The sequence below is a fragment of the Heterodontus francisci genome, chromosome 19 (assembly GCF_036365525.1).
Source record: "Heterodontus francisci isolate sHetFra1 chromosome 19, sHetFra1.hap1, whole genome shotgun sequence".
Classification (NCBI taxonomy): domain Eukaryota; kingdom Metazoa; phylum Chordata; class Chondrichthyes; order Heterodontiformes; family Heterodontidae; genus Heterodontus; species Heterodontus francisci.
The window spans coordinates 79,860,819-79,888,497 of NC_090389.1; the positions used below are offsets into that span (position 1 = coordinate 79,860,819).

The 27,679-nt window shown below is 43.1% G+C and overlaps 1 protein-coding gene across 1 annotated transcript in view; it reads right to left on the bottom strand.

The window, feature by feature from the left end:
* Positions 1-393: 393 nt before the first annotated feature.
* The window catches only part of LOC137380240 (ER membrane protein complex subunit 3), a 38,676-nt gene continuing 11,390 nt past the window's right edge, over positions 394-27,679 (bottom strand). Inside the window, exons 4-8 of the mRNA XM_068052081.1 lie at positions 22,779-22,883; positions 21,301-21,382; positions 17,750-17,829; positions 1,894-1,976; positions 394-761 (exon numbers count right to left, since the gene is read on the bottom strand). Coding sequence (XP_067908182.1) covers positions 633-761; positions 1,894-1,976; positions 17,750-17,829; positions 21,301-21,382; positions 22,779-22,883 — 479 coding nt within the window. The 3' untranslated portion in view covers positions 394-632. The remainder of the gene's footprint in view (positions 762-1,893; positions 1,977-17,749; positions 17,830-21,300; positions 21,383-22,778; positions 22,884-27,679) is intronic.

Sequence of the window (27,679 nt, forward strand, 5' to 3'; positions counted from 1 at the left end):
TATTATGCAACATCCTACACTTGTAACTTTTCATTACATCAACCACGATATCAACAGACTATCCAAGGGGGAAAAAACTCAAATTGAACTATTTACCCCATTTCCCATAACAATAATAGAGGAATAAAAGAGAACTTAGCAGATGCCAACATGCAGACACAAGATGAACATAAAATGCAGTTCACTACTGAACTCTGACCTATGCAGGACTAACCCAATGAAACATACTGCAACAGGAAGTGTTATCCAAAAGAAACATACTTACCTACATGAGAACTGTATTATGTTTCACAGTTCTATAAACAAAAGCCAGTTCAGTACATTTGGTCATAGACACAATGGACTAAGTAACTTGCACTTTTATGGATGAATAATGAGACTCAATTCTTAGGGTGTTGGAAAAAACAATACAATCTATTCTTGTCTGGAATCAATACAAGGTGTTGATTTACATGAAACTTCCAAATTCACAGTAAAATATCAAATTAGTGGTTTGCGTAACTTGAAGCTGTAACAAACGTTTCTAATGCTTTCAAGTGAATTTTTAAGACTGACATTTCTCCTGAAGTCTTACTACAAACACATGTTAAGGTAGCAGGAAGTTATAATTGGGTGTCACTTGTTAGGATGCCTCAGAACATTGATGTCTCGATCTCTTTGCTGAACATCCCTTCAAAATTAAGGTCCTTGGTCATGAGTTCCTCTTCAACTTCTTCTAAGGCCCATTGATGATCCGTGATTTCCAAAGCTTCCCATTCAGCCTAAAGAATAAAAACCATGAACCACACACAATTGAGTATTCATTTTCCTCCTTCAACTTTAGACTGCTAATTGCCTAGTTTATTCCAACTTGTGTTCAAGTTTTCTTCCCCCTTCAATTTTCTCCCGCCTCTCTTTAAAGTGCTCATTCATACTGGTGCACTTGCATGCCTACAGAACCCTATGTGAAGATTCTTCATGTACAAGCCCACAAGTTAATGCTGGCAAGCTGCTTGAATGCAGAGAACATCATAGATGAACGAAATCCTGTTCTCACCCGACCATGCACACTTTTCAGTAGATCTCACTGGATGGTAAACGGGATCAGGAACCAGAGTCCCAGGAGTTGAGGCTAAATATGATCTCCCCCAATTGCTAGTGCAGCTGAGATCAGCTAACTTAGCACAGACTAGGGATCAATTCTGGAAGTTTCTGGTCTTGATGGTTCAGTGTGGTGAATTTGAACATGAGGTAATCAAGAATTAAGTTCAGTAATTTTGCTTTCCAGTCAAAACTTTCAACATCCATGGAAGCGGACAATTTGAATAGACTGCAGTCATGTTCCAGGAAGAATGCTTTACTCACGGAAAGCCCTGTGCCATAAATCATTGTCTTACAAACTTCTACTTATCAAGTATTTCCTGCCACTAATGGTGCTACAACTCACATACTACTTTTGTCACATCTAGTGACGTTTAATTCTTTTGCCATCATCTCGCCATAGGTCATGGCATGTGACACATGATTTTGCATTTCCCCAATGCACAACAATTGCCAAGAAGATCTTTTCAGAAAACAATCAGCTCAGCCCATTCTCACAAAGTTCCTCCGCCTCAAACATTCCATCGGTGCAAAGCTGGCAACAAATCGATTCACAGTCTCAGCTCAATGGAAGATACATCAGAATAAAGTTACAAACAAAGCACTTCTAAACAAAGATTTTTTTTTTTAAATAAAGAAACAAAATTATTTTACATTTTCTCTTCCAGTGAAGGTCCACCACCTCCTCCTAGATTCAGCCAATACCACTTAAAGTGGCAGCTAATTCAGCTCAGGATAACTGATCAAGGGCCTATAATGGAATATTTCCTATGCTATAGAATATATAATTAAAATACATGTAAAATAGCATACCTTAAAAGCTTTATTTGTATCTGGAGGCATTGCCATTGCAGCACCTGTCATCTGCTCTTGCATAACACGAGACTGGTCTGCAGCTACAAAGAGGTAAAAAGGATCATTTGAATTCACTGATGTCAAAGTGGGTAAAAACAGGCGAAACCACTTAAAAAGTCTGTTAAGGGCAAATATTATCTATGTTTGAGTTTTTCTCCATTAATTCCAGAGGCAAGTATATAGAAGTATAGTGAGCTGTTCTATATAAATATGGTTTACTTTTCTTGTACAGTGAATCCCACAATCAACAAGATGCTTTCAAGATGAATTTATTTCATGCAACAAAAAAGCTCTGTAAAACTGGCAACTTGTGTAAAAAGTAAACAAATAAGTTAGCCCACTAAAAATAAAACTGCAATCCCTGTTAAATTATAAACCCACAGCTACAACCAGACCACAAATAAAAAGATTGATTTTCTATCTTAACACATCTGTATACAACTATGACTAATGGCTGTATCTCCACCCTTCCAAATAATTTGTTGTTGAAACTGTCAAACACAAACACAAAACTGCTTGTCTAGTTTATAGGCTGCTTCATTATTTTCCCTCCTGGTACAATTAGATTCTAATCATGAACCCATCATTCCCTGCCTGATGGGAGGGCAAATACTTTGTAATGCCAACTGTTGATGCAAGGTACCATGCTTGTTGACCCAGCCACGACTTTTCCATCTCATTTTCTACACCCAAGTCTGGATGGTCTTGTTAAGGTTGGAAATTCAGCATTTATCAAATGTTCATTTCATTACTCTGCAGTGTACAAGTTATGCCACTATTTTAGAATATTCTAACTGTATCTGATTGAAAAGTATCCGCCCACCCCCCAATTTTGTCCCTTTCTCAAGCCCCTGACATGTTGTTTTCAAGGGTGCCAGTAACAATCTGGCACTTCAAATCAAAATCATACAAGGCTAAACAGTGGACATTTGCTGACTATTTTATTATTGGCAGGACACCACAGCCAAGTCTGGCCCTGTTCTCACAACATCCACATACTTTCCAGCTGGAACCCTGCCTGAGTTTTCCCTCATCAGTGTTGTTGATGTGGATTTATACAACTGCTGCCAACCCAGATCAGCAAACTCAGCAGAGGTCAAACCTAAGCCACATGAGGAGCAACAATATTAAAGGCCAGGGCAACTATCTTTCCCCTTCATTCCAAAATTGGCACATGGAAGCAGGGGGGCAGAGGAGAGAAGAATAAAACATCACCGTCATTGCTTCCTCAGCCTTCACTCCAACTGGACATTACAACCCGAGTATGGTTCCCCCCTTGGAGTAGATCACATTAGGTTTCCACCAGATGTCCTGAACTAAATATGATCTTTGTGGGATTTACATAGATCATATCCAAATGTACTAAGTGCACTGAATTACCAGCCTGACTCATACATCAAACTGCTATCTCCCTTCTTCGCCCTGAAAACAGGATACACGCATCAGCTATTTATACCAGCTGGATGCAAATTCACTCCAAATTAAAAAGGCCAAGAGTTGAGTTTTTATTGACATTCAATGTGAGTAAATAATTGCAGCACTTTTAACAATTAAGAAATTCAATTTCAACCTAAACTAAGAAGGAGTATTTCACAATAAAGCACAACAAAAAGGAACAGCGTTTTTTGACTTGCTTGAGTTCATGTTATTTAACTGAGTACTGAATATCTTGTATGGTTTGTCATACATCCTGTTGGGTAAAAGTTGCTGAAATGTTTCAGACATAGGTGATGAGATGGAACACTGCAGCTTCAGATTCCAAGTATTCATTGAATCTTTATCTGCATTTTCCCCCTTCACTTGATGTTAAATTATGAGCATCACAAACGAAAACATGATCCTTTGGAAGGAGAAGGCTGAATATGAATAACCTTTTCTGGCCCATTTAAAAAAATCAGATATAGCTTCTGCTGTTTATTTCATCTAAACCTGATAAGTCAATTACAGGCTGGTAATTATTCTCCATTATCCCATGTGCCTCTTAGAACAGAGGCAAAACATGTGTAGGCAGGAAAGAGAACTTCATAGCTTCCAAGCTCATGAAACTCAACCTCTGGGAGACGCCCAAGAACAAATGCTAGTTACCACACAGATTCAAAGTGGAATCACATCTTCCAGTTCTTCCTCCCAAATGCTCAGGTTAACAAATCACTCCACTGATACAACATTATGGATGCTTTTTGCTTGTGCAGAGGTCAGGGGGTGGAGGACAAGCTCAGAAGTTCAGCATGCACAACCTTATATCCTTGGCTACCCAGGTATTTTAGTTTCCGTTCAGTCTTATTCAGGCCATAGAGTATTCAACAAAAATAATTAGCACTATTAGGACACACCTGCATCTTCTATGCTCAATCTGTCCTTTAGAGAAGATTTTCAAATGGGCATTCAAGAATCACAGAATTGTTAATGCACAGGAGGCCGCCATTCGGCCCATCGTGTCTGCACCAGCTGTCCGAACGAACAACTCACGTAGCGCCATTCCCCTGGCCTTCTCCCCGTAACCCTGCACATTCTTCCTTTTCAGATAACTGTCTAATTCCCTTTTGAATGCTTCAATTGAACCTGCCTCCACCACACTCTCAGGCAGCGCATTCCAGACCTTAACCACTCACTGCATAAAAATGTTATTCATGTCGCTTTTGCTTCTCTTACCCGTTACTTTAAATGTGTGCCCTCTCATTCTCAATTCTTTCATGAGTGGGAACAGTTTCTCCCTATCTACTCTGTCCAGACCCTTCATGACTTTGAATAAGAACAAAGAACAAAAAAAATTACAGCACAGGAACAGGCCCTTCGGCCCTCCAAGCCTGCGCCGATCCAGATCCTCTATCTAAACCGGTCGCCTATTTTCTAAGGGTCTGTATCTCTTTGCTTCCTGCCCATTCATGTATCTGTCTAGATACATCTTAAAAGACGCTATCGTGCCTGCGTCTACCACCTCCGCTGGCAACGCGTTCCAGGCACCCACCACCCTCTGCGTAAAGAACTTTCCACGCATATCCCCCCTAAACTTTTCCCCTCTCACTTTGAACTCGTGACCCCTAGTAATTGAATCCCCCACTCTGGGAAAAAGCTTCTTGCTATCCACCCTGTCTATACCCCTCATGATTTTGTACACCTCAATCAGGTCCCCCCTCAACCTCCGTCTTTCGAATGAAAATAATCCTAATCTACTCAACCTCTCTTCATAGCTAGCGCCCTCCATACCAGGCAACATCCTGGTGAACCTCCTCTGCACCCTCTCCAAAGCATCCACATCCTTTTGGTAATGTGGCGACCAGAACTGCACGCAGTGTTCCAAATGTGGCCGAACCAAACTCTTATACAACTGTAACATGACCTGCCAACCCTTGTACTCAATACCCAGTCCGATGAAGGAAAGCATGCCGTATGCCTTCTTGACCACTCTATTGACCTGCGTTGCCACCTTCAGGGAACAATGGACCTGAACACCCAAATCTCTCTGTACATCAATTTTCCCCAGGACTTTTCCATTTACTGTTTTTTTCACTCTTGAATTGGATCTTCCAAAATGCATCACCTCGCATTTGCCCTGATTGAACTCCATCGGCCATTTTTCTGCCCAACTCTCTAATCTATCTATATTCTGCTGTATTCTCTGACAGTCCCCTTCACTATCTGCTACTCCACCAATCTTAGTGTCGTCTGCAAACTTGCTAATCAGACCACCTATACTTTCCTCCAAATCATTTATGTATATCACAAACAACAGTGGTCCCAGCACGGATCCCTGTGGAACACCACTGGTCACACGTCTCCATTTTGAGAAACTCCCTTCCACTGCTACTCTCTGTCTCCTGTTGCCCAGCCAGTTCTTTATCCATCTAGCTAGTACACCCTGGACCCCATGCGACTTCACTTTCTCCATCAACCTACCATGGGGAACCTTATCAAACATCTCCAGCCCTTCCCTCATCAATCAACTTTGTCACTTCCTCAAAGAATTCTATTCAGTTGGTAAGACATGACCTTCCCTGCACAAAACCATGTTGCCTATCACTGATAAGCCCATTTTCTTCCAAATGGGAATAGATCCTATCCCTCAGTATCTTCTCCAGCAGCTTCCCTACCACTGACGTCAGGCTCACCGGTCTATAATTACCTGGATTATCCCTGCTACCCTTCTTAAACAAGGGGACAACATTAGCAATTCTCCAGTCCTCCGGGACCTCACCCGTGTTTAAGGATGCTGCAAAGATATCTGTTAAGGCCCCAGCTATTTCCTCTCTCGCTTCCCTCAGTAACCTGGGATAGATCCCATCCGGACCTGGGGACTTGTCCACCTTAATGCCTTTTAGAATACCAAACACTTCCTCCCTCCTTATGCCGACTTGACCTAGAGTAATCAAACATCTATCCCTAATCTCAACATCCGTCATGTCCCTCTCCTCGGTGAATACCGATGCAAAGTACTCGTTTAGAATCTCACCCATTTTCTCTGACTCTACGCATAATTTTCCTCCTTTGTCCTTGAGTGGGCCAATCCTTTCTCTAGTTATCCTCTTGCTCCTTATAAATGAATAAAAGGCTTTGGGATTTTCCTTAACCCTGTTTGCTAAAGATATTTCATGACCCCTTTTAGCCCTCTTAATTCCTCGTTTCAGATTGGTCCTACATTCCCGATATTCTTCCAAAGCTTCGTCTTTCTTCAGCCTCCTAGACCTTATGTATGCTTCCTTTTTCCTCTTAGCTAGTTTCACAATTTCACCTGTCATCCATGGTTCCCTAATCTTGCCATTTCTATCCCTCATTTTCACAGGAACATGTCTCTCCTGCACGCTCATCAACCTCTCTTTAAAAGCCTCCCACATATCAAATGTGGATATTTCTTCAAACAGCTGCTCCCAATCTACATTCTCCAGCTCCTGCCGAATTTTGGTATAGTTGGCCTTCCCCCAATTTAGCACTCTTCCTTTAGGACCACTCTCGTCTTTGTCCATGAGTATTCTAAAACTTACGGAATTGTGATCACTATTCCCAAAGTAGTCCCCTACTGAAACGTCAACCACCTGGCCCGGCTCATTCCCCAACACCAGGTCCAGTATGGCCCCTTCCCGAGTTGCACTATTTACATACTGCTCTAGAAAACCCTCCTGGATGCTCCTTACAAATTCTGCTCCATCTAGACCTCTAATACTAAGTGAATCCCAGTCAATGTTGGGAAAATTAAAATCTATCACCACCACCCTGTTGCTCCTGCATCTTTCCATAATCTGTTTACATATTTGTACCTCTATCTCACGCTCGCTGTTGGGAGGCCTGTAGTACAGCCCCAACATTGTTACCGCACCCTTCCTATTTGAGTTCTGCCCATATTGCCTCACTGCTCGAGTCCTCCATAGTGCCCTCCTTCAGCACAGCTGTGATATCCTCTTTGACCAGTAATGCAACTCCTCCACCCCTTTTACCTCCCTCTCTATCCCGCCTGAAGCATCGATATCCTGGGATATTTAGTTGCCAATCGTGCCCTTCCCTCAACCAAGTCTCAGTAATAGCAATAACATCATACTCCCAGGTACTAATCCAAGCCCTAAGTTCATCTGCCTTACCTACTACACTTCTTGCATTAAAACAAATGCACCTCAGACCACCAGTCCCTTTGCGTTCATCATCTGCTCCCTGCCTACTCTTCCCCTTTGTCATGCTGACTTCATTATCTAGTTCCTTACAGGCTTTAGTTAATACCTCCTTACTGTCCACTGACCTCCTCATTTGGTTCCCATCCCCCTGCCACATTAGTTTAAACCCTCCCCAACAGCGTTAGCAAAAGCACCCCCAAGGACATTGGTTCCAGTCCAGCCCAGGTGTAGACCGTCCAATTTGTAATAGTCCCACCTCCCCCAGAACTGGTCCCAATGTCCCAAAAATCTGAACCCCTCCCTCCTGCACCATCTCTCAAGCCACGCATTCATCCTGACTATTCTTTCATTTCTACTCTGACTAGCACATGGCACTGGTAGCAATCCTGAGATTACTACCTCTGAGGTCCTACTTTTTAACTTGGCTCCTAACTCCCTAAATTCTGCTTGTAGGACCTCATCCCGTTTTTTTACCTATATAATTGGTGCCTATATGCAAAACGACAACTGGCTGTTCACCCTCCCCCTTCAGAATGTTCTGCAGCCGATCTGAGACATCCCTGACCCGTGCACCTGGGAGGCAACATACCATTCGGGAGTCTCGTTTTCGACCACAGAACCGCCTATCTACTCCCCTTACAATCGAATCCTCTATGACTATCGCCCTTCCACTCTTTTTCTCGCCCTTCTGAACAGCAGAGCCAGCCACGGTGCCATGAACCTGGCTACTGCTGCCTTCCCCTGGTGAGGACAGTCTGAAGTGTCTCAGGTGTAAATGTACTTACCTCGGCGGTCAGCAGCCTGTTGGGACAGTTATTAACTGTTGTAAAAAAATTTCGGAGTCCCATCTCCAGCTGAGGTACTAGCACTATTACACAATCCGCAAACCGATGATTTTTACCTCTATCAAATCACCTCTCAACCTTCTCTTTTCCAAGGAAAACAGTCCCAACTTCTCCAATCTGTCATCATAACTGAAGTTCTTCATCTCTGGAACCATTCTTGTGAATCTTTTCTGCACTCTCTCCAATGTCCTCACATCTTAATTAAAGTATGGCAGCCAGAACTGGACAAAATACTCCAGCTGAGGCTGAACGAGTGTCTTATATAAGTTCCACATAACTTCCTTGCTCTTGTAGCCTCGGGCCCTATTAATAAAGCCCAGGATACTGTATGCTTTATTAACCGCTCTCTCAAACTGTCCTGCTATCTTCAATGACTTATGCACAGGTCCCTCTGTTCCGGCACCCCCTTTATAATTGTAGCCTTTATTTTATATTGTCTCTCCATGTTCTTCCTACCAAAATGAATCACTTCACATTTCTTTGCATTGAACTTCATCTGCCACCTATCCACCCATTCCACCAACTTGCCTTTGGCCTTTTGCAGTTCCACACCATCCTCCTCACAGAATCACAGAATAATACAGTGCAGAAGAGGCCCTTTGGCCCATCGAGTCCGCACCGATGCATTAAAGACACCTGACCTGTCTACCTAATCCCATTTGCCAGCACTTGGCCCATAGCCTTGAATGTTATTTTTATTTATTTATTTAGAGATACAGCACTGAAACAGGCCCTTTGACCCACCGGGTCTGTGCCGACCATAAACCACCCATTTATACTAATCCCACACTAATCCCATATTCCTACCACATCCCCACCTGTCCCTATATTTCCCTACCACCTACCTATACTAGGGGCAATTTATAATGGCCAATTTACCTATCAACCTGCAAGTCTTTTGGTGGTGGGAGGAAACCGGAGCACCCGGCGAAAACCCACGCAGACACAGGGAGAACTTGCAAACTCCACACAGGCAGTACCCAGAATTGAACCCGGGTCGCTGGAGCTGTGAGGCTGCAGTGTTAACCACTGCGCCAAGTGCTCATCCAGGTACTTTTTAAAGGATGTGAGGCAACCCGCCTTTACCACCCTCCCAGGCAGGGCATTCCAGACCGTCAACACCCTCTGGGTAAAAATGTTCTTCCTCAAATCCCCCTTAAACCTCCCGCCCTCACCTTAAACTTGTGACCCCTCGTAACTGACCCTTCAACTAAGGGGAACAGCTGCTCCCTATCCACCCTGTCCATGCCCCTCATCGTCCTGTACACCTCAATCAGGTAACCCCTCAGTCTTCTCTGCTCCAGCGAAAACAACCCAAGCCTATCCAACCTCTCTTCATAGCTTAAATGTTCCATCCCAGGCAACATCCTGGTGAATTGTCTCTGCACCCCCTCCAATGCAATCACATCCTTCCTATAATGTGGCGACTAGAATTGCACACAGTACTCCAGCTGTGCTCTTATCAAAGTTCTGTACAACTCCAACATGACCTCCCTGCTTTTGTAATCTATGCCTCGATTGATAAAGGCAAGTGTCCCATACGCCTTTTTCACCACTCTATTAACCTGCCCTTCTGCCTTCAGAGATCTATGGACAAACACGCCAAGGTCCCTTTGTTCCTCGGAACTTCCCAGTGTCAGGCCCTTCATTGAATACTTATGTGTCACATTACTCCTTCCAAAGTGTATCACCTCACACTTTTCAGGGTTAAATTCCATCTGCCACTTTTCTGCCCATTTGACCATCCCGTCTATATCTTCCTGTAACCTAAGACACTCCACCTCACTGTTAACCACTCGGCCAATCTTTGTGTCATCCGCGAACTTACTGATCCTACCCCCCACATAGTCATCTATGTTGTTTATATAAATGACAAACAATCGGGGACCCAGCACAGATCCCTGTGGTACGCCACTACAAACCTTCCTCCAGCCCAAAAAAAAATCCATTAACCACTGCTCTGTTTCCTGTAACTCAGCCAATTCCATATCCATGTAGCTATCGTCCCTTTTATTCCATGAGCTATAACTTAGCTCACAAGGCTGTTGTGTGGCACTGTATGAAACACATTTTGAAAGTCCATGTACACCACATCAACTGCATTGCCCTCATCAAATAAACTTCAACAAGTTAGACAAACATGATTTTCCCTCAAGAAATCCATGTTGGTTTTCTTTAATTAACCTGCATTTGTCAATGTGATTATTAACTTTACCCCGAATTATTCTTTTTATTGGTTTCCCCACCACTGAAGTTAAATTGACTGGCGTTTAAATGCTGGGCTTATCTTTACACCCTTTTTTGCAACGTTTGCAATTCTCCAGTCCTCTGGCATCACCCCCGAGTCTAAGGAAGACTGAAAAATTATGGCCAGTGCCTCTGCAATTTCCTCCCTCAGTATCCTTGGATGCATCTCGTCCAGTCCTGGTGCTTTCTCCACTTTAAGTAAAGACAGCCTATCTAATATGTCCTCCTTATCAATTTTAAACCCTTCTACAGTCTGAATTACTTCCTCTTTCACCATTGCCAGGGTTGCATCTTCTTCCTTGGTAAAGACAGATGCAGAGTAGTCATTTAATACCTCAGCTATGCCCTCTACCTCCATGACCCAATTCCTCCTAGAGTCAGAGTTATACAGCATACAAACAGGCCCTTCAGCCCCTCATGCAGGCCATCAAGCACCTAACTATTCTAATCCCATTTTTCAGCATTTGGCCCATAGCCTTGCATGCTATGGCGTTTCAAGTGCTCATCTAAATACTTCTTAAATGTTGTGAGGGTCCTGCCTCTACCATCCCTTCAGGCATTGTGTTCCATATTCTAACCACCCTTTGGGTGAAAACATTTTTCCTCAAATCCCCTTTAAACTTCCTGCCCCTTTCCTTAAATCTGTGCCCCCTGGTTATTGACACCTCTGCTAAGGGAAGGTTTCTTCCTATCTACCCTATCCATGCCCCTCATAATTTTGTATACCTCTCTCAGGTCTCCCCTCAGCCTTCTCTGCTCTAAGAAAAACAACCCTAGCCTATCCAGTCTCGCCTCATAGCTGAAATGCTCCAGCCCAGGCAACATCCTGGTGAATCTCCTCTGCATCCTCTCCAGTGCAATCACATCCTTCCTATAGTGTGGTGACCAGAACTGTACAAAGTACTGCAACTGTGGCCTAACTAGCGTCTTATACAGCTCCATCATAACCTCCCGGCTCGTATATTCTATGCCTCGGCTAATAAAGGCAAGTATCCCATATGCCTTCCTAACCACCTTATCTACCTGTGCTGCTGCCTTCAGCGATCTATGGACAAGTACACCAAGGTCCCTCCGACCCTCTGTACTTCCTAGGGTCCTACCACCCATTGTACATTCCTTTGCCTTGTTAGTAGTCCCAAAATGCATCAACTCACACTTCTTAGGATTAAGTTCCATTTGCCACTGCTCTGCCCATCTATATTATCCTGTAATCGAAGGCTTTCCTCCTCACTATTTACACCACCAATTTTTGTGTCATCTGCGAACTTACTGATCATACCTCCTATATTCGTCTAAATTGTTAATCTACCCTACGAACAGCAAGGGTCCCAGCACCAATCCCTGCGGTACACCACGGCTCACAGGCTTCCAATCGCAAAAACAACCCTCAACCATCACCCTCTGCCTCCTGCCACTAAGCCAATTTTGGATTCAATTTGCCAAGTTGCCCTGGATCACATAGGCTCTTACCTTCTTGACCAATCTCCCATGCGGGACCTTATCAAAAGCCTTAATGAAGTCCATGTAGACTACATCAACTGCTTTACCCTCATCTATTCACCTCCTCGAAAAATTCAATCATGTTTGTTAGACATGATCTCTCCCTGACAAAGCCATGCTGACTATCCTTGATTAATCCCTGCCTCTTCAAGTGGAGATCAATCCTGTCTCTCAGAATTTTTTCCAATAGTTTCCTTACCACTGATGTTAGTCACTGGCCTGTAATTACCTGGTTTATCCCTGCTACCCTTCTTGAATAATGGTACCACGTTCGCTGTCCTCCAGTCCTCTGGCACCTCACCTGTGGCCAGAGAGGATTTGAAAATTTGTGTCAGAGACCCTGCTATCTCCTCCCTTGCCTCACATAACAGCCTGGGATACATCTCATTTGGGCCTGGGGATTTATCCACTTTTAAGCCCGCTAAAACCACTAATACCTCCTCCCTTTCAATGCTAATTTGGTCGAGTATATCACAATCCCCCTCCCTGATGGCTACACCTACATCGTCCTTCTCCACAGTGAACACAGATGAAAAGTAATCATTTAAAACCTCACCTATGTCCTCCGGCTCCACACATAGATTGCCACTTTGATCCCTCATGTTTCCCTGGTTATCCTCTTGCCTTTAATATACTTTTAAAACGCCTTGGGATTTTCCTTTATCTTGCCTGCCAGTGTTTTTTCATGCCTCCTCTTCGCTCTCCTAATTACTTTTTTTTTTAAGTACCCCCCCTACACTTTCTATGCTCCTCTACAGCCTCCACCGTTTTCAGCCCCCTGAATCTGCCAGAAGCCTCCTTTTTTACTATTTATATGTCTGTAGAAAACTTCGGGATTCCCTCTGATGTTAGCTGCCAGTCATGCTCTCTCTTGACTTCTTTTATTTGCTTTTTCACTTCCCCTCTGGACCTTCTATATTCAGCCTGGTTCTCAATAGTATTTTCTCCCTGGCATCTGTCACAAGCACATTTTTTCTTCTATATCTTAATATCGATCTCTTTTTTTATCCAGGGAGCTCTGGATTTGTTTACCCTACCTTTCTCCTTCGAGGGAACATACCTTGACTGTGCCCGAACTATCTCTTCTTTGAAGGTAGCCCATTGTTCAGCTACTGTTTTTCCTGCCAACCTTTGACTCCAATTTATTCGCCCCAGCTCTGTTCTTAACCTATTGAAGTTGGCTTTCCCTCAGTTAATTATTCTTACTCTGGATTGTTCTTTGTCCTTTTCCATAGTCAGATTTAAATAATCTCCGACTAATACTTGATCCACTTGGCCCACCTCATTTCCAAGAACCAGGTCTAGCACTGCCTCCTTTCTCGTTGGACTAGAAATATACTGTTGTAGAAAATTTTCCTGAACACACTCTCGGAACCCTTGCCCCTCACTGCCCTTTATACGACTACTATCCAGTCTATGTTTGGATAATTGAAGTCCCCAATTATAACTACCTTATAATTTTTGCACCTCTCTAATTTCCTTGCAAAATCCTTTCTCCACATCCTTCCCACTAGTTGATAGCCTGTGGACACCACTGAGCAATATAACTGCATCGTTTTTGTTCCTTAGCTCGAGCCAAATTGATTCTGTCCTCAACCCCTCTCGGACATACTTTTTCTCCAGCACTGCAAATGCTCTCCTTAATCAATACTGCCACCCCTTCCCCTTTTTTCCTTTTCCTATCTTTCCTAAACACCTTGTATCCAGGAATATTTAACACCCAATCCTGCCCTTCTTTGAGCCAGGTCTCTGTTATAGCCACATCATCATATTTCCACACATCAATCTGCGCCTGTAACTCACCAATCTTATTAACAATACTCCGTGCATTCATATACATACACATTAACCCTGATTTAGACTTCATTACTTTTTCCCTGACTCTGACCTAAAGGCTGGCTCGGGTCTGCAAATGAAACCCAAACTGAGCCCGAGAGAACCACATCCGACCTGCGCCCGACCCGGCTCCAGTCCTTTCATTTTTTCCCACACCCGACCCGACCATCAGTTAACCTAGCACAAGCTTTAAAAAACTGTAACTAAACAACCTTTCAAGTCCAAAAAGTACATTAACATTGGAGCCACGTACCGGAGGTGGTGATAAGAGTGTGTTCGACGCGGCCCGACCCGACTTCGAATGCCGGACCCGGAAGAGCGACCCGACCTGAACTCGACAGACGTCGCTGGGTCCTGTCGGGTTTGGTTCAGGTAGCCATGCTCTACTCTGACTCCACCTAATAACTTACTATTCCCTAGTCCAGTGCTATCTATCTCTCCCAGTATTCTGTGCATCTTGGTATTCCTCTGCTATTTCCTCCTTGTTCCCACACCCGTCAGGTTAGTTTAAACCCTCTCCAATAGCACTAGCAAATTGCCCCGCAAGGATATTTGTCCCAGCTCTATTCAGATGCAACCCATCCAGCCTGTACATGACTCACCTTCTCTGGAACTGGCCCCTGTGTCCCAGGAATCTAAAGCCCCCCCTCCTGCACCATCTTTCCAGACATGCATTCATCTGCACTATCCTCCTATTTCTATACTCACTTGTGCATGGTACTGGGAGTAATCTGGAGATTACTACTTTTAAGGTCCTGCTTGCTAATTTCTTACCTAGCTCAATAAACTCTTTCTGCAGGACCACATCCCTCTTCCTATGTCGTTGGTAGGTACCAATGTGGACCACGACTGCTGGCTGCTCACCCTCCTCCTCAAGAGTACTCTGCAGCCAGTGACATCCTTGACCATGGCACCAGGGAGGCAACTTTCCATCCTGGGTTCATGTCTGCAGCTACAGAAACGCCTGTCTGTTCCCCTGGCTATCGAATCTCTTATCAGTATCGTTCTTCCAGTCTTCCTTATGTCCCCCTGTGCAGTTGAGCCAACCGTGGTGCTATTGCCCTGGCTCTAGCTGCACCCCCCAGATGAACCATCACTTTCCTCAGTATTCAGAACTGAATACTGGTTGGAGTGCGAGACATACTCAGGGGTCTCCTGCACTGTCTGCCCATTTCGTTTTGACTGTCTGGCAGTCACCCATTCCCTCTCTGCCTGCATACTCTTACGCTGTGGGGTGACCACATCTGGGGCGGCACAGTGGCGCAGTGGTTAGCACCGCAGCCTCACAGCTCCAGCGACCCGGGTTCAATTCTGGGTCCTGCCTGTGTGGAGTTTGCAAGTTCTCCCTGTGTCTGTGTGGGTTTCCTCCGGGTGCTCCGGTTTCCTCCCACAGCCAAAAGACTTGCAGGTTGATAGGTAAATTGGCCATTATAAATTGCCCCTAGTATAGGTAGGTGGTAGGGGAATAGAGGGACAGGTGGGGATGTGGTAGAAATATGGGATTAGTGTAGGATTAGTATAAATGGGTGGTTAATGGTTGGCACAGACTCGGTGGGCCGAAGGGCCTGTTTCAGTGCTGTATATCTAAATCTAAAAAATCTAAAATCTAAATCATAATTGTGCTATCCACGAAGCTCTCATCCTCACAGATGAACCGCAGTAATGTCGACTTCTACTCAAGTTCTGCAACCCGGAGCTCAAGCTGTTGCAACGGACGACATTTCCTGCACATACAGTTATCCAGGACCCGAGAAATGTCCCGGAGTTGCCACATAGCACAGGATGTGCACTCCTCAGGTTGGAGCAGCCTTGTTATTCCTCTAATTATTAGATAATAAACCCTTGTGCAACAAATAAACCCTGCTACTAATAAACCCTAAAGATCCATGTATTATTTGAAGAGCAGGGAGTTTGCTTGATGTTTTGGCCAATTGTAACCATTAACCCAGACAACCAAATATAAATTCATTAGCAATTTAGCTCACTGCTTGTTTGCAAGATCTCGCTGTGCACAAAACCATCACTGTGTTTTGTCTGCATGACACACCTAAGCAGTTAACTGTATGTAAAAGATTTTGGAACATTTCTAAAAGATGTGATAATGTGCTGTATAACTATAACTTCCTTTTATACTTGTTTACATATCTTTTGGTAAATACACTGCAAAGGATCAGCGATTTTTTTGAAATAAAATGCTCCCAACAAGCAGTCTATCTTTCCCTTCCTTCTCACTTTGAAATGTGTTTTGGTGACTGTGCATTGAGACTAGAGAACACCTGCAGCTTCAGTCTCTACAGCCTATTTGCAAAACATTAAAGAGTCCTATTTCTCAAAGACTACCAGAGAATATGGATAAGAGTTCCATAATCATCTAGTTTGAAGTTTCAAAACTGTAGTTGAGTATTGTACCATGTATTTGTTCAAAATCTAAAAACAAAACTTGTCTTTAGCTCATATCATCACATTCCTCAGAGTGTACAATGAACCACTTTGAAGCAGAGTGATTTATGTAAGCAAACATGGTACCCAATTAGATATTGCAAGATCCCAGGAATAGCAATTGAATGAATGACCACTTAAATCGTTTTTTTGATGGTGTTGATTGGGGGAGAAATGTTGGCCAAGGCATTGGGGGAAATAGATGCTTTTCTTCAAATGGTGTCATTGGATCCCTGGCACCTACCAAAAAGAGCTAGAAATACTCAGCAGGTTTGGCAGCATCTGTGGAGAGAGAAGCAAAGTTCTGATGAAAGATCACTGACCTGAAACGTTAACTTTGCTTCTCTCTCCACAGATGCTGCCAGACCTGCTGAGTATTTCCAGCTCATTTTGGTTTTATTTCAGATTTCCAGCATCTGCAGTATTTTGCTTTTATTTATTTGGATGAGGGTGGGGAAGAAAGGGAAAGAATCTGAAATTAAGCATCCACAATTTAGTGTCTTTGGTTGCTTTACTGGGGGAATTTAGTACGACAGCACTAGCTAGACTGTGATGCATGACAAGGCTACAACACAACTGAGAGGTTCTAATAAGAGTCAAAGTTCTCAGTTTATGGAGCTTTTAGAACTAAATTGTGTTCGAGCCCATAGCTCACTCAAACTCAGCTGTTATTTTTGATTATCTATTCCTGATGTTAGAGTCTGAAAGGATTGATGGGTCTCTCAAGACAGTCTTTAAAACACAATACAAGGTGCAACAGAAAAGCTGTGTCACACTAAATTCCCCCAATAAAGCAATCAAAGACACTAAATTGTGGATGCTTAATTTCAGATTCTTTCCCTTTCGTCCCCACCCTCATCCAAATAAATAAAAGCAAAATACTGCAGATGCTGGAAATCTGAAATAAAACCAAAAAGAGCTGGAAATACTCAGCAGGTCTGGCAGCATCTGTGGAGAGAGAAGCAAAGTTCTGATGAAAGATCACTGACCTGAAACGTCAACTTTGCTTCTCTCTCCACAGATGCTGCCAGATCTGCTGAGTATTTCCAGCTCTTTTTGGTTTTTCTCTCATCCAAATAAAACCTGGCTATTTTTATTTGATGCCCCTTATGGATTCCCCACTCACAATGTTGTGTATATGAGCTGCTTTCTCTACCAATGCCATTTAGTAATGAATCACCACGTGTAGATCAGCAAGGCTCAAACTTCCTTCCTTGTGGGATAATATCTAATTTCTGCTCCATTCCTCGCAACCTTCTCCGCCACCCCCCCCCCCCCCCCCCCCCACCCCCCAGCAACACACAATATGCATCATCAAAACATAATGACTAAGTAGTTAATGTTTACCATTATCTTGTCCCAGGAGTAAGGAATACATGCTTCTGAGCCCAAACACATTCAGGAAGTACCATGATGCAGAGCTCACCCTAAGTAAAAACAAAAAACAACATACTGTTAGTTTGAAAGGTATGAAAAACATGTTAGAAGTAAACGTGACAATGTTCCTCCGCTCTTCTCAACTTTGTATACCTCTTGCCACACCCGACATCCTCCTTCAATCAAGACATTGAATGTTCAAGCATTATCAAGCTATCCCCAATTATGTCTTTTTTTCTTGTGTCTTATTTCTAAATGGTGCACCACATAGCAGCAGAAAACCTGACAAACTCACCCAACCAAAATCAAATGATGTGTTATTCATACCTTTTCTATTTATTTTCTTCTTCCAATTTCATTAGACTCTTCACCTACAGGCAGATCAAGCTAGGTTGTGCCTCCATGGGCAGTAACTGGTGGCTGTTCTTTACCTGCAATCCTGCACAGTGACAAATACAGACCAGGTACGAACAAGGAGCTATTCTAGTTGGCGTAGCTTACTGCTACAGTGGAATGACCTGATGCTATTTGACAATTGAAAAGACAAAATATATTGGACTTTCATCTGTTCAGACTTTGGATAAGGACTACATATTCTATCACAACAGATGCACTAAGACAGCCCATCACTTCTGCACAGTGATAACCTCACTCCAATGATACTCTGGGTTACAACTGACAATTTGAGTCTCTACATTCTGCCAACATCAACAATATCCACTTACAATTACATAGCACTTCTCACACAGATGAACATTGACAGAAGAAAAGGATTAGAAGACAGAAAGAGTCTAAAAGTGGAATTCAAGAGAGAGATTGAGGCATTTTTAATATAAAACTCATGAGGATTTTAATAGAGTCTTGAATGACCCAATTGATCTAGTTTCCATTTAAAAATCAATAGACCTTCAGTAGACTGGAGTCTCTAGCATTTTATGATTCTGATTTACAGCTTTTGTTAATGCCTACTCTGCTTTAATGGATGTTTAGAGTGGTACTGAACAAGTCAGAGAGAATTATGATTCTTTTTGATGTATCCCATCCATTGGGAAAAGGGAGAATTTTCTTGTTTGTGTCTTTTTATTCTTGGTTTCACCATTAGAGTCATAGTCATCGAGTCATTTACGGCACAGAAGGCAGCCATTTGGACCATAGAGTCCATGCCGGCTCTCCATGCAGCTATCCTGTCAGTCCTACTCCCCCACTTGATCCACATAACCCTGCAAATCTATTTCTCTCAAGTGGCCATCCAATTTCCTCTTGAAGTCATTGACTGTCTCCACTTCCACCACCCTTGTGGTGATCACTACCACCTCCTACATAAAAACAGTGCTTCCTCATATTCCCCTTGCATCTTTTGCCAAAAACCTTAATGGCCATTCCTTCAGACATTGTGCCCAGATTTCCACAACTCCCTCCCCAAAACTCTGTCCCTCACAACTTTTAATAAGTCTTTTAATAACTGTGTTCAGCTCCTTTAAACTTCTATCTCTCCTCTCCCTCCCCCATTTTTCTTTGAAGTACACCTGCATTTCTATAGCACTCCCAATGCAAGGAAAAATATTTCAGCAATTTACAGGGAACTATAATGGCGAATGCTATGCAGGAGAGGGATGAAATCAGACAACAAAGGAAAAAGGAGGAGTAGGCCATTCGGCCCCTTAAGCCTGCTCTGCCATTCAATAAGATCATGGCTGATCTGATTGTGGCCTTAACTGCACTTTCCTGTCTGCGCCCCATAACCCTTGACTCTCTTGTAGATCAAAAATCTGTCTAATTCAGTCTTGAATACATTCAATGACACAGCCTGCATGGCTCTCTAGGGAAGAGAATTCCAAAGATTAATGACCTCTGATAGAAGAAATTCCTCCTCATCTCCATCTTAAAAGGGAGACCCCTTATTTTGAAGCTGTGCCCCCAGTTCTACATGCCCCCACAAGGGGAAATGTCCTCTCAGCATTTCACCTTGTTAAGCCCCCTCAGAATCTTGTATGTTTCAATAAGATCACCTCTCATTCTTCTAAACTCCAGTGAGTATAGGCCCAACCTGCTCAACCTTTCCTCATAAGACAACTCCTTCATCCCAGCAATCAACCTAGTGAACCTTCTTTGAACTGCTTTCAATGCAAGCATATCCCTCCTTAAGTAATGAGACCAAAATTGCATGCAGTACTACTCTAGGTGCAGATCAGCAATGCCTTATACGGTTGTAACAAGACTGCCCTACTTTTATACTCCATCCCCCTTGCAATAAATGCCAACAGTCCACATGCCTTCCTAATTACTTGCTGTACCTGCATGCTAACTTTTTGTGATTCATGTACAAGGACACCCAGATCCCTCTGTACTACAGCATTCTACAGTCTCTCTCCATGTAAATAATATTCTGCTTTTCTATTCATCCTGCCAAAGTGATCAACCTCACAATTTTCCATATCATACTCCATCTGCCAAATTTTTTCCCACTCACTTAACCTGTCTATATCTCTTCGCAGACACATTGTGTCCTCAAAACATGCTTTCCTACCTATTGTCTGCAAATTTAGCTATAATGCTCAGCCCCTTCATCCAAGTCATTAATATAGATCATAAATAGTTGCGGCTCCAGCACTGATCTCTGTGGCACCACTAATTAGTCTGCCAACCGGAAAATACCCCATTGATCCTAACACTCTGTTTCCTGTTAGCCAATCCTCTATCCATGTTAATATATCACTCCCCACACCATGAGCTCTCATCTTGTGTAGTAACCTTTTATGTGTCTCTTTATCTAATGCCTTTTGGAAATCCAAATACACTACATCTACTGGTTCCCCTTCATCCACCCTGCTTGCTACATCCTCAAAGAACTCTAATAAATTTGTCAAACATGATTTCCCTTTCATAAAACCATGTTGACTCTGCCTGATTGCGTTATGATTTTCTAAATGTCATGCTACTACTTCTTTAACAATGGATAATGGCAATGAGCTGATGAAAGAGAGGGACTTAGGGAGGGAGTTGTAGAAGTTGAAGGCACAGTGGCTGAAGGAATGTCCACTGATGATGGAACAGGAGTAAGATATTGCATGTAGAGATGTATAACTGGAGGAAATTACTGAGATAAAATGCAGTGAGGTACAGTAAGATTTGTAAACAAGAACGAGGCTCAAAGCCAACAGGTTAACTATTTTAATATTTATCTTTGGGTCTATTAACATTGTGAATAATTAGCTTATAAACACCAGAAGATTCCATTTCTTAAGTTTGTGGAAGTGATATTGGCTTTTTAAAAATACCTGAAGTATGGTGCAAAAAATGATTTTGAAAGTGTCAAGATCACTCAACACAAGCAGTTTGTTTCAAGCAAGGTAAGAAAAATTCAGTTGGTAGAATAATTGCAAGTATTCTATTACGCAAAAGCATGAGTTGGCTGTCTTTTGGCACATCACATCTGTAGCATACACTAAAGGGATAAGTGCTGATGGGCGAAATACCCTGTTCTAGTTCTTCACTTTACTTATGTGAACTTTCCAACATACCAGGAAGCATCCAGTGAGAGTAGTTCAATTCCCTGCTGTAGCATAGGCTTAAAACGCAGCGTCAAAGGAAATGGAACTTTGGCTAAAGAGAAGAGAAAGTGCTTTAATATTTGCAAAAATATTCCATCCTCCATTTCCTGACGACACACTTAACATTTAGACTATCTCTAGATTTGCATTTGTAGCACTAACTCCAATTGTAGATTTCTATTGTATGAATAAAATGAATTTCACTAAGACAGTGCAATGAAATTAAATCAGTGCTGGAAGAGCTGCAATAACTTCAACACAACAGCCATGTTAGGGAAAATGTAGATTGAAGTCAAGATCAGAAGGAAAGTAAATGTTGTCCCTTTACGAGCATCTCCTATAAACCAGGAGATACTCAAAATTAATAGGGGATACGACTCCACTTTCTGTGAAGGAATGGGTACATAGAACAAGAGTTCAAGGTAAGCGGACAAAATTTAAATTGGCAGGGAGTGAACAGAAACAAAACTTGAACTTTTAAAAGGACTTTAACAATAAAAACTTATATAATGCTAAAAGGTTTTAATAGTAGAAACAGTAGAGGTGAGGTTTAGGATGAGAGTTCAAAGATCATGGTGGGATTTGTAGATGAGGATGAGAAATTCAAATTTAATGCACTGGGGAGTGGAAGCCAGTGTAAGTAAGCAAGGATGGAGGTGATGGGATAAGTAGGATTTGGTGTGGGATAGGATACAGGTATGTTGAGTTTTGGATCAGTTAAGAGTTTATAGAGGGTGGAGGAGGGAACATTGGAGAAATCATGTCCAGAGGTGACAAAAGCATGGATGATACAGAGATTATTTCCACCTGTTGGGGAATATAAAACAGGGGGGCACAGTCTCAGGATAAGGGGCCATTCATTTAGGACTCAGATGAGGAGAAATTACTTCACTCAAAGGGTTGTGAATCTTTGGCATGCTCTACCCCAGAGGGCTGTAGATGCCCCATTGTTGAATACATTTAAGGCAGGGATAGGCAGATTTTTGGTATCTCAGGGAATCAAGGGGTACGGTGAGCAGATGGGGAAGTGGAACCAAATACAAGATCAACCAAGACGTTTTGAATGGTGAAGTAGGCTCGATGGGCTCTTATTTCTTGTGTATGAGGGTTTCGGTGCTGCAGGCTGAAGTAGAGGCAGGCAATGTTGCAGAGATTGAAATGTGGTCTTGGTGTTGGATAGGATATGGAGTTTGAATCTCAACTCTGTGTTGAAGAGGGCCCCAAGGCTTTACACGTGCTGGGTCGAGTGATGCAGTCATTACAAGGGAATGGAATTTATAGCTTCTGTCTTCCCGGCGATCAGTTGGAGGAAGCTGTCTGAGCGATATTGATGAAAGGAGGTCACCTACTTGCAGTTGATGTTTGTCCAAAAACAGTAAGAAATCAGTTTACATACAGTATATTAATAGTTAAGTTTAGCTTCCACTCTTTTACAGTGCGTTACTTACTGGTAACAAAACCAGAGAAGGTCCAGTTGATCCAGCCACCAATGAGAATCATGGGAAGTACATTAGTCACATTGCCCTTCATCATATCCATTACCATAGTGGGGTCTGAAAATATGAAATTGGAAAGTCACTAGGTTTCAGTCTTATCTCCTTTATCATAAGCATTGCAAGAACTTTTGTTCAGGCACCATTTCTATCATATTTGTTAGCCATCTTGTGACCTTAAATCAGCAAGTCACCCATGTTAAGCAACAAATCATTCTCCCTTAAGATACAAAAATAGGAAAAGAAAGCCAGATGTGAAATTCCACTATGCATCATTTGGAAGCAGATAGATGTTCTCAGGTATTTTCCTAACTTCAACCAGCCATTAGGAGGTGCATACAAGCACACTGGGCTGATTCATGATCATATTTTGTATTTTCTGGGAATTGGAGCTGGGGTGGGTGGTGGAGGAAAAGAATGGAATTATCCTACATTCACTTTTTCTTTCTCCATCTCTTTCAAAAGACCAGCTAAAATTGGTAACTTTGTATGGGAAACAATGGTTATGAACCAACATCCTACAATTTCACATTGAGATTTTAGCACAAAAATCTAGGCTGACATTCCAGCGCCATACTGAAGGAGTGCTGCACAGTCTGTCTTTTGGATGAGACGTTAAACCGAGGCCCCGACTGCTCTCTCAAGTGGACGTGAAAGATCCCATGGGACCATTTCAAATAGGAGCAGGGGAATTATTCCCGTGTTGTGACCAATATTTATCACTCAATCAACCTTACTAAAACAAATCGTCTGGTTGCTATCACACTGCTATTCGTAGGAGCTTTCTGTGCGCAAATTGGCTGCCGTGCTTCCTACATTTCAGTTGTGACTACACTTCAAAATACTTCATTGGCTGTAAAGTGCATTGGGACATCCTGAGGTCATGAAAGGCGCTATATAAATGCAAATCTTTTTGTAAGTCTTTATTGTAATGAAACAATATATCAACATACTTCCTCAATCTGCGCCATTAAATGTCCACATATTTATCAATCCAGTTGTAATGCATTACTGGAAAAAATAAATGTAATTTTTTTTTCCAACAGGAGAACATTGCACATGTTGGGAGGATGGGAGGGACCTCAATGATTGTCCATCACTCCCTGCAATAACAAATGTTTGTTCGCAGATCATGGAGTGCCTTCTCTGAAGTCATTATAAAAGATGTACAGTTTTGACTGTCCATTAGTCTGAAGGCAACAACTGCATCGGGCAGGGGAAAGCAGATGCAGATTGAAAATAAATTTCCTGCGAATATTCTTAATTAACAACTGCAAAGTCAGCAGATTACTTTAGGTAAAATCATGATATTTGACCATGTAGATATATGTACAATTATCAGTCTCTAGCAACAGCACATTTTCTGTATTCATTCTTTAAAATTGATGACAGGCTGCCCAGGAAGAGATATCTTGTGCAGAATTCTACCTGATACATCATGAAGTTCCACTCCTGTGACTTCATGAATCAGGGTTCAATAAAGACAGAAAATGCTGGAAATAAACAGCAGGCCCATCAGCATCTAAAGAGAAAAACACATGTTGAATGGGTTAGCTGTAGCTTTTCTGAAAGAATATCTACATCCAAAATCTTTTAAAATGCTGATGGACTTACTGTCCAAAACTTTACAGGTTTTTTCATCCCTATAAAAACCAGGGTGATTTAGGTCAAGTGCCAATGCATCACCACCACATACTGATGAGATATGGATCATCTACAAAGAACAAAGGAATGATGGAAATGTATGCTGCAATACTATTGCGAGTTTCAAAAGGTCATAAATTAGAAAACAAGCTGACAATATTTTGACTTAATTATTTTGGGAGTTCAGACGGAATGCAGACTGCAAGCTGAATGTGAAGATTCGAGTTTGGTGAGTGGCGAGTTCGGTGAAGGGGGGGGGGGCACGGGGAGGGAAAGAGAAGGAGGTGCTCCACTTTTCTACTTATTTTCATACTTTTTTAACCCTCCAGTATTTGGGTCCCGCTTCAGTGCAGTGGAAAGAGCTGTTTGGTGAGTACCTGCTAAGATATTCTACTTACAATAAATAGTCTGTAAAGTTAAGGTATGGCAGGGCAGCTCTGCTCAGTGGAATTTACAGCCTGCAGCATGTGGGATGTCAAGGACGCAACACGTGTCCTAGACGAACACATCCGCAGGAAGTGTCACCGGCTGCAGAAGCCTGAGCTCCGGGTTTCAGAACTCGAGCAGCGGCTGGAGTCACTGTCCTGCATCCGCGAGGTGGAGGACTACATGGATAGCACGTTCAGGGAGGTGGTCACACCGCAGGTGAGAAGCATATGGGCAGATAAGAAATGAATGACCACCAGGCAGTCTAAGAGAACCAGGCAGGTAGTGCAGGAGTCCCCTGAGACGATCTCACTCGCTAATCGGTTTTCCATTTTGGATACTGGCGAGGGTGATGGTTCCTCAGAGGAGTGCAGTCAGAGCCAAGTTTGTGGCACCACAGGTGGCTCAGCTGCACAAGAGGGGAGGAAGAGGAGTGGAAGAGCAGTCGTGATAGGGTATTCGGTAGTTAGGGGAACAGACAGGCGTTTCTGCGGCAGTAAACGTGACTCCAGAATGGTGTGTTGCCTCCCTGGTGCCAGGGTGAAGGATGTCATGGAGCGGCTGCAGGACATTCTTCTGGGGGAGGGTGAACAGCCAGAGTTCGTGGTTCACATCGGTACCAATGACATAGGTAAGAAGGGGGATGAGGTCCTGAAAGCACATTTTAGGGAGCTAGGAAGGAGGTTAAAAAGCAGGACCTCAAAAGCAGCAATCTCAGGATTACTCCCAGTGCCACATGCAAGTGAGCATAAGAATAGGAGAATTGAGTGATTGAGCACATGGCTGGAGAACTGGTGTAGGAGGGAGGGCATCAGATTTCTGAGACATTGGGACCGGTTCTGGGTCAGATGGGACCTGCACAAGATGGACGGGTTGCATCTTAGCAGGCCTGGGACGAATATCCTCGCAGGGAGATTTGCTAGTGCTGTTGGGGAGGGTTTAAACTGAATTCTCAAGGGGATGGGAACCTGAGAGTGAGCTCAGATTGGAGGGAAGCAAAACTGGTAACTTGTGTGGGGTGTAGGAACCAGGAGCAAGTATTAGAGAGGAATACCAAGATGCACAGAATACTGAGGGAGATAGATAGCACAAGAGTAGGAAATAGTATGTTATTAGGTGAGGTCAGAGTAAGGGAGAAGGATATAAAGTCTGAATCAGGGTTAATGTGCATGCATGTGAATGCACGAAGTGTGGTTAATAAGACTGGTGAGGTACAGGGGCAGATTGACACGTGGAAATATGATGGTGTGGCTATAACAAAGACCTGGCTCAAAGAAGGGCAGGATTGGGTGCTAAATATTCCTGGATACAAGGTGTTCAGGAAAGATAGGAAAGGGAAAAAAGGGGGAGGAGTGACACTACTCGCCTTCATCGGTCAGGGCATAGAGTATAAAAATTGGCAAGTCATGTTGCAGCTGTACAGAACCTTAGTTAGGCCACACTTAGAATATTGCGTGCAATTCTGCAACACTACCAGAAGGACGTGGAGGCTTTGGAGAGGGTACAGAGGAGGTTTACCAGGATGTTGCCTGGTCTGGAGGGCATTAGCTATGAGGAGAGGTTGGAAAAACTCGGATGGTTTTCACTGGAACGACGGAGGTGGAGGGGCGACATGATAGAGGTTTACAAAGTATAAGCGGCATGGACAGAGTGGATAGTCAGAAGCTTTTTCCCAGGGTGGAAGAGTCAGTTACTAGGGGACATAGGTTTAAGGTGCGAGGGGCAAAGTTTAGAGGGGATGTGCGAGGCAAGTTTTTTTTACACAGAGGGTGGTGAGTGCCTGGAACTTGCTGCCAGGGGAGGTGGTAGAAGCAGATACGATAGCGACGTTTAAGAGGCATCTTGACAAATATATGAATAGGAAGGGAATAGAGGGGTATGGGCCCCGGAAGTGCAGAAGGTGTTAGTTTCAGCAAGCATCAAGATCGGCGCAGGCTTGGAGGGCCGAATGGCCTGTTCCTGTGCTGTACTGTTCTTTGTACTGATTAAGGAGAGCATTGCAGTGCTGGAGAAAAAGGATGTCCCAGAGGGGGCGAGGACAGAATCAATTTGGCTACAGCTAAGGAACAAAAAAGGTGCGGGTACAGTGCTCAGTGTTGTCTATAGGACACCAGCTAGTGGGAAGGACATGGAGGAACAAATTTGCAAGAAAATTACAGAAAAGTGCAAAGATTATAGGCTAGTTATAATGGTGAACTTCAATTGTCCAAACATAGACAGGGATAATAGTAGTGTAAAGGACAGTGAGGGGCAAGAGTTCCTAGAGTGTGTTCAGGAAAATTTTCTACAACAGTATATTGCTAGTTCAATGAGAAAGTAGGCGCTGCTAGACTTGGTTCTTGGGAATGAGGTGGGCCAAGTGGATCAAGTATCAGTAGGATAGCATTTAGATCATTGTCTCATAAGGTTTAGGTTGACTATGGAAACAGACAAAGAGCAATCCAGGGAAAGAATAATTAACTGGGGGAAGGCCAACTTCAATGGGGTAAGAATGGAGCTGGGGTGAATAAATTAGAGTCAAAAGCTGGCAGGAAAACTGATAGATGATCAATGGGCTGCCTTCAAAGAAAAGATAGCTCGGGCACAGTCAAGGTATGTTCCTTCAAACGGGAAAGGCAGGGTAAACAAATCCAGAGCTCCCTTGATGACAAAAGAGGGAGAGATTGAGATAAAGAAGAAAGAGTGTGCTTATGACAGATGCCAGGTACAGACCTGCTGAGTGATTCCAGCATTTCTTGTTTTTGTATTAAATAAATACTTGGCATCTGTCTTTACCAAGGAAGAAG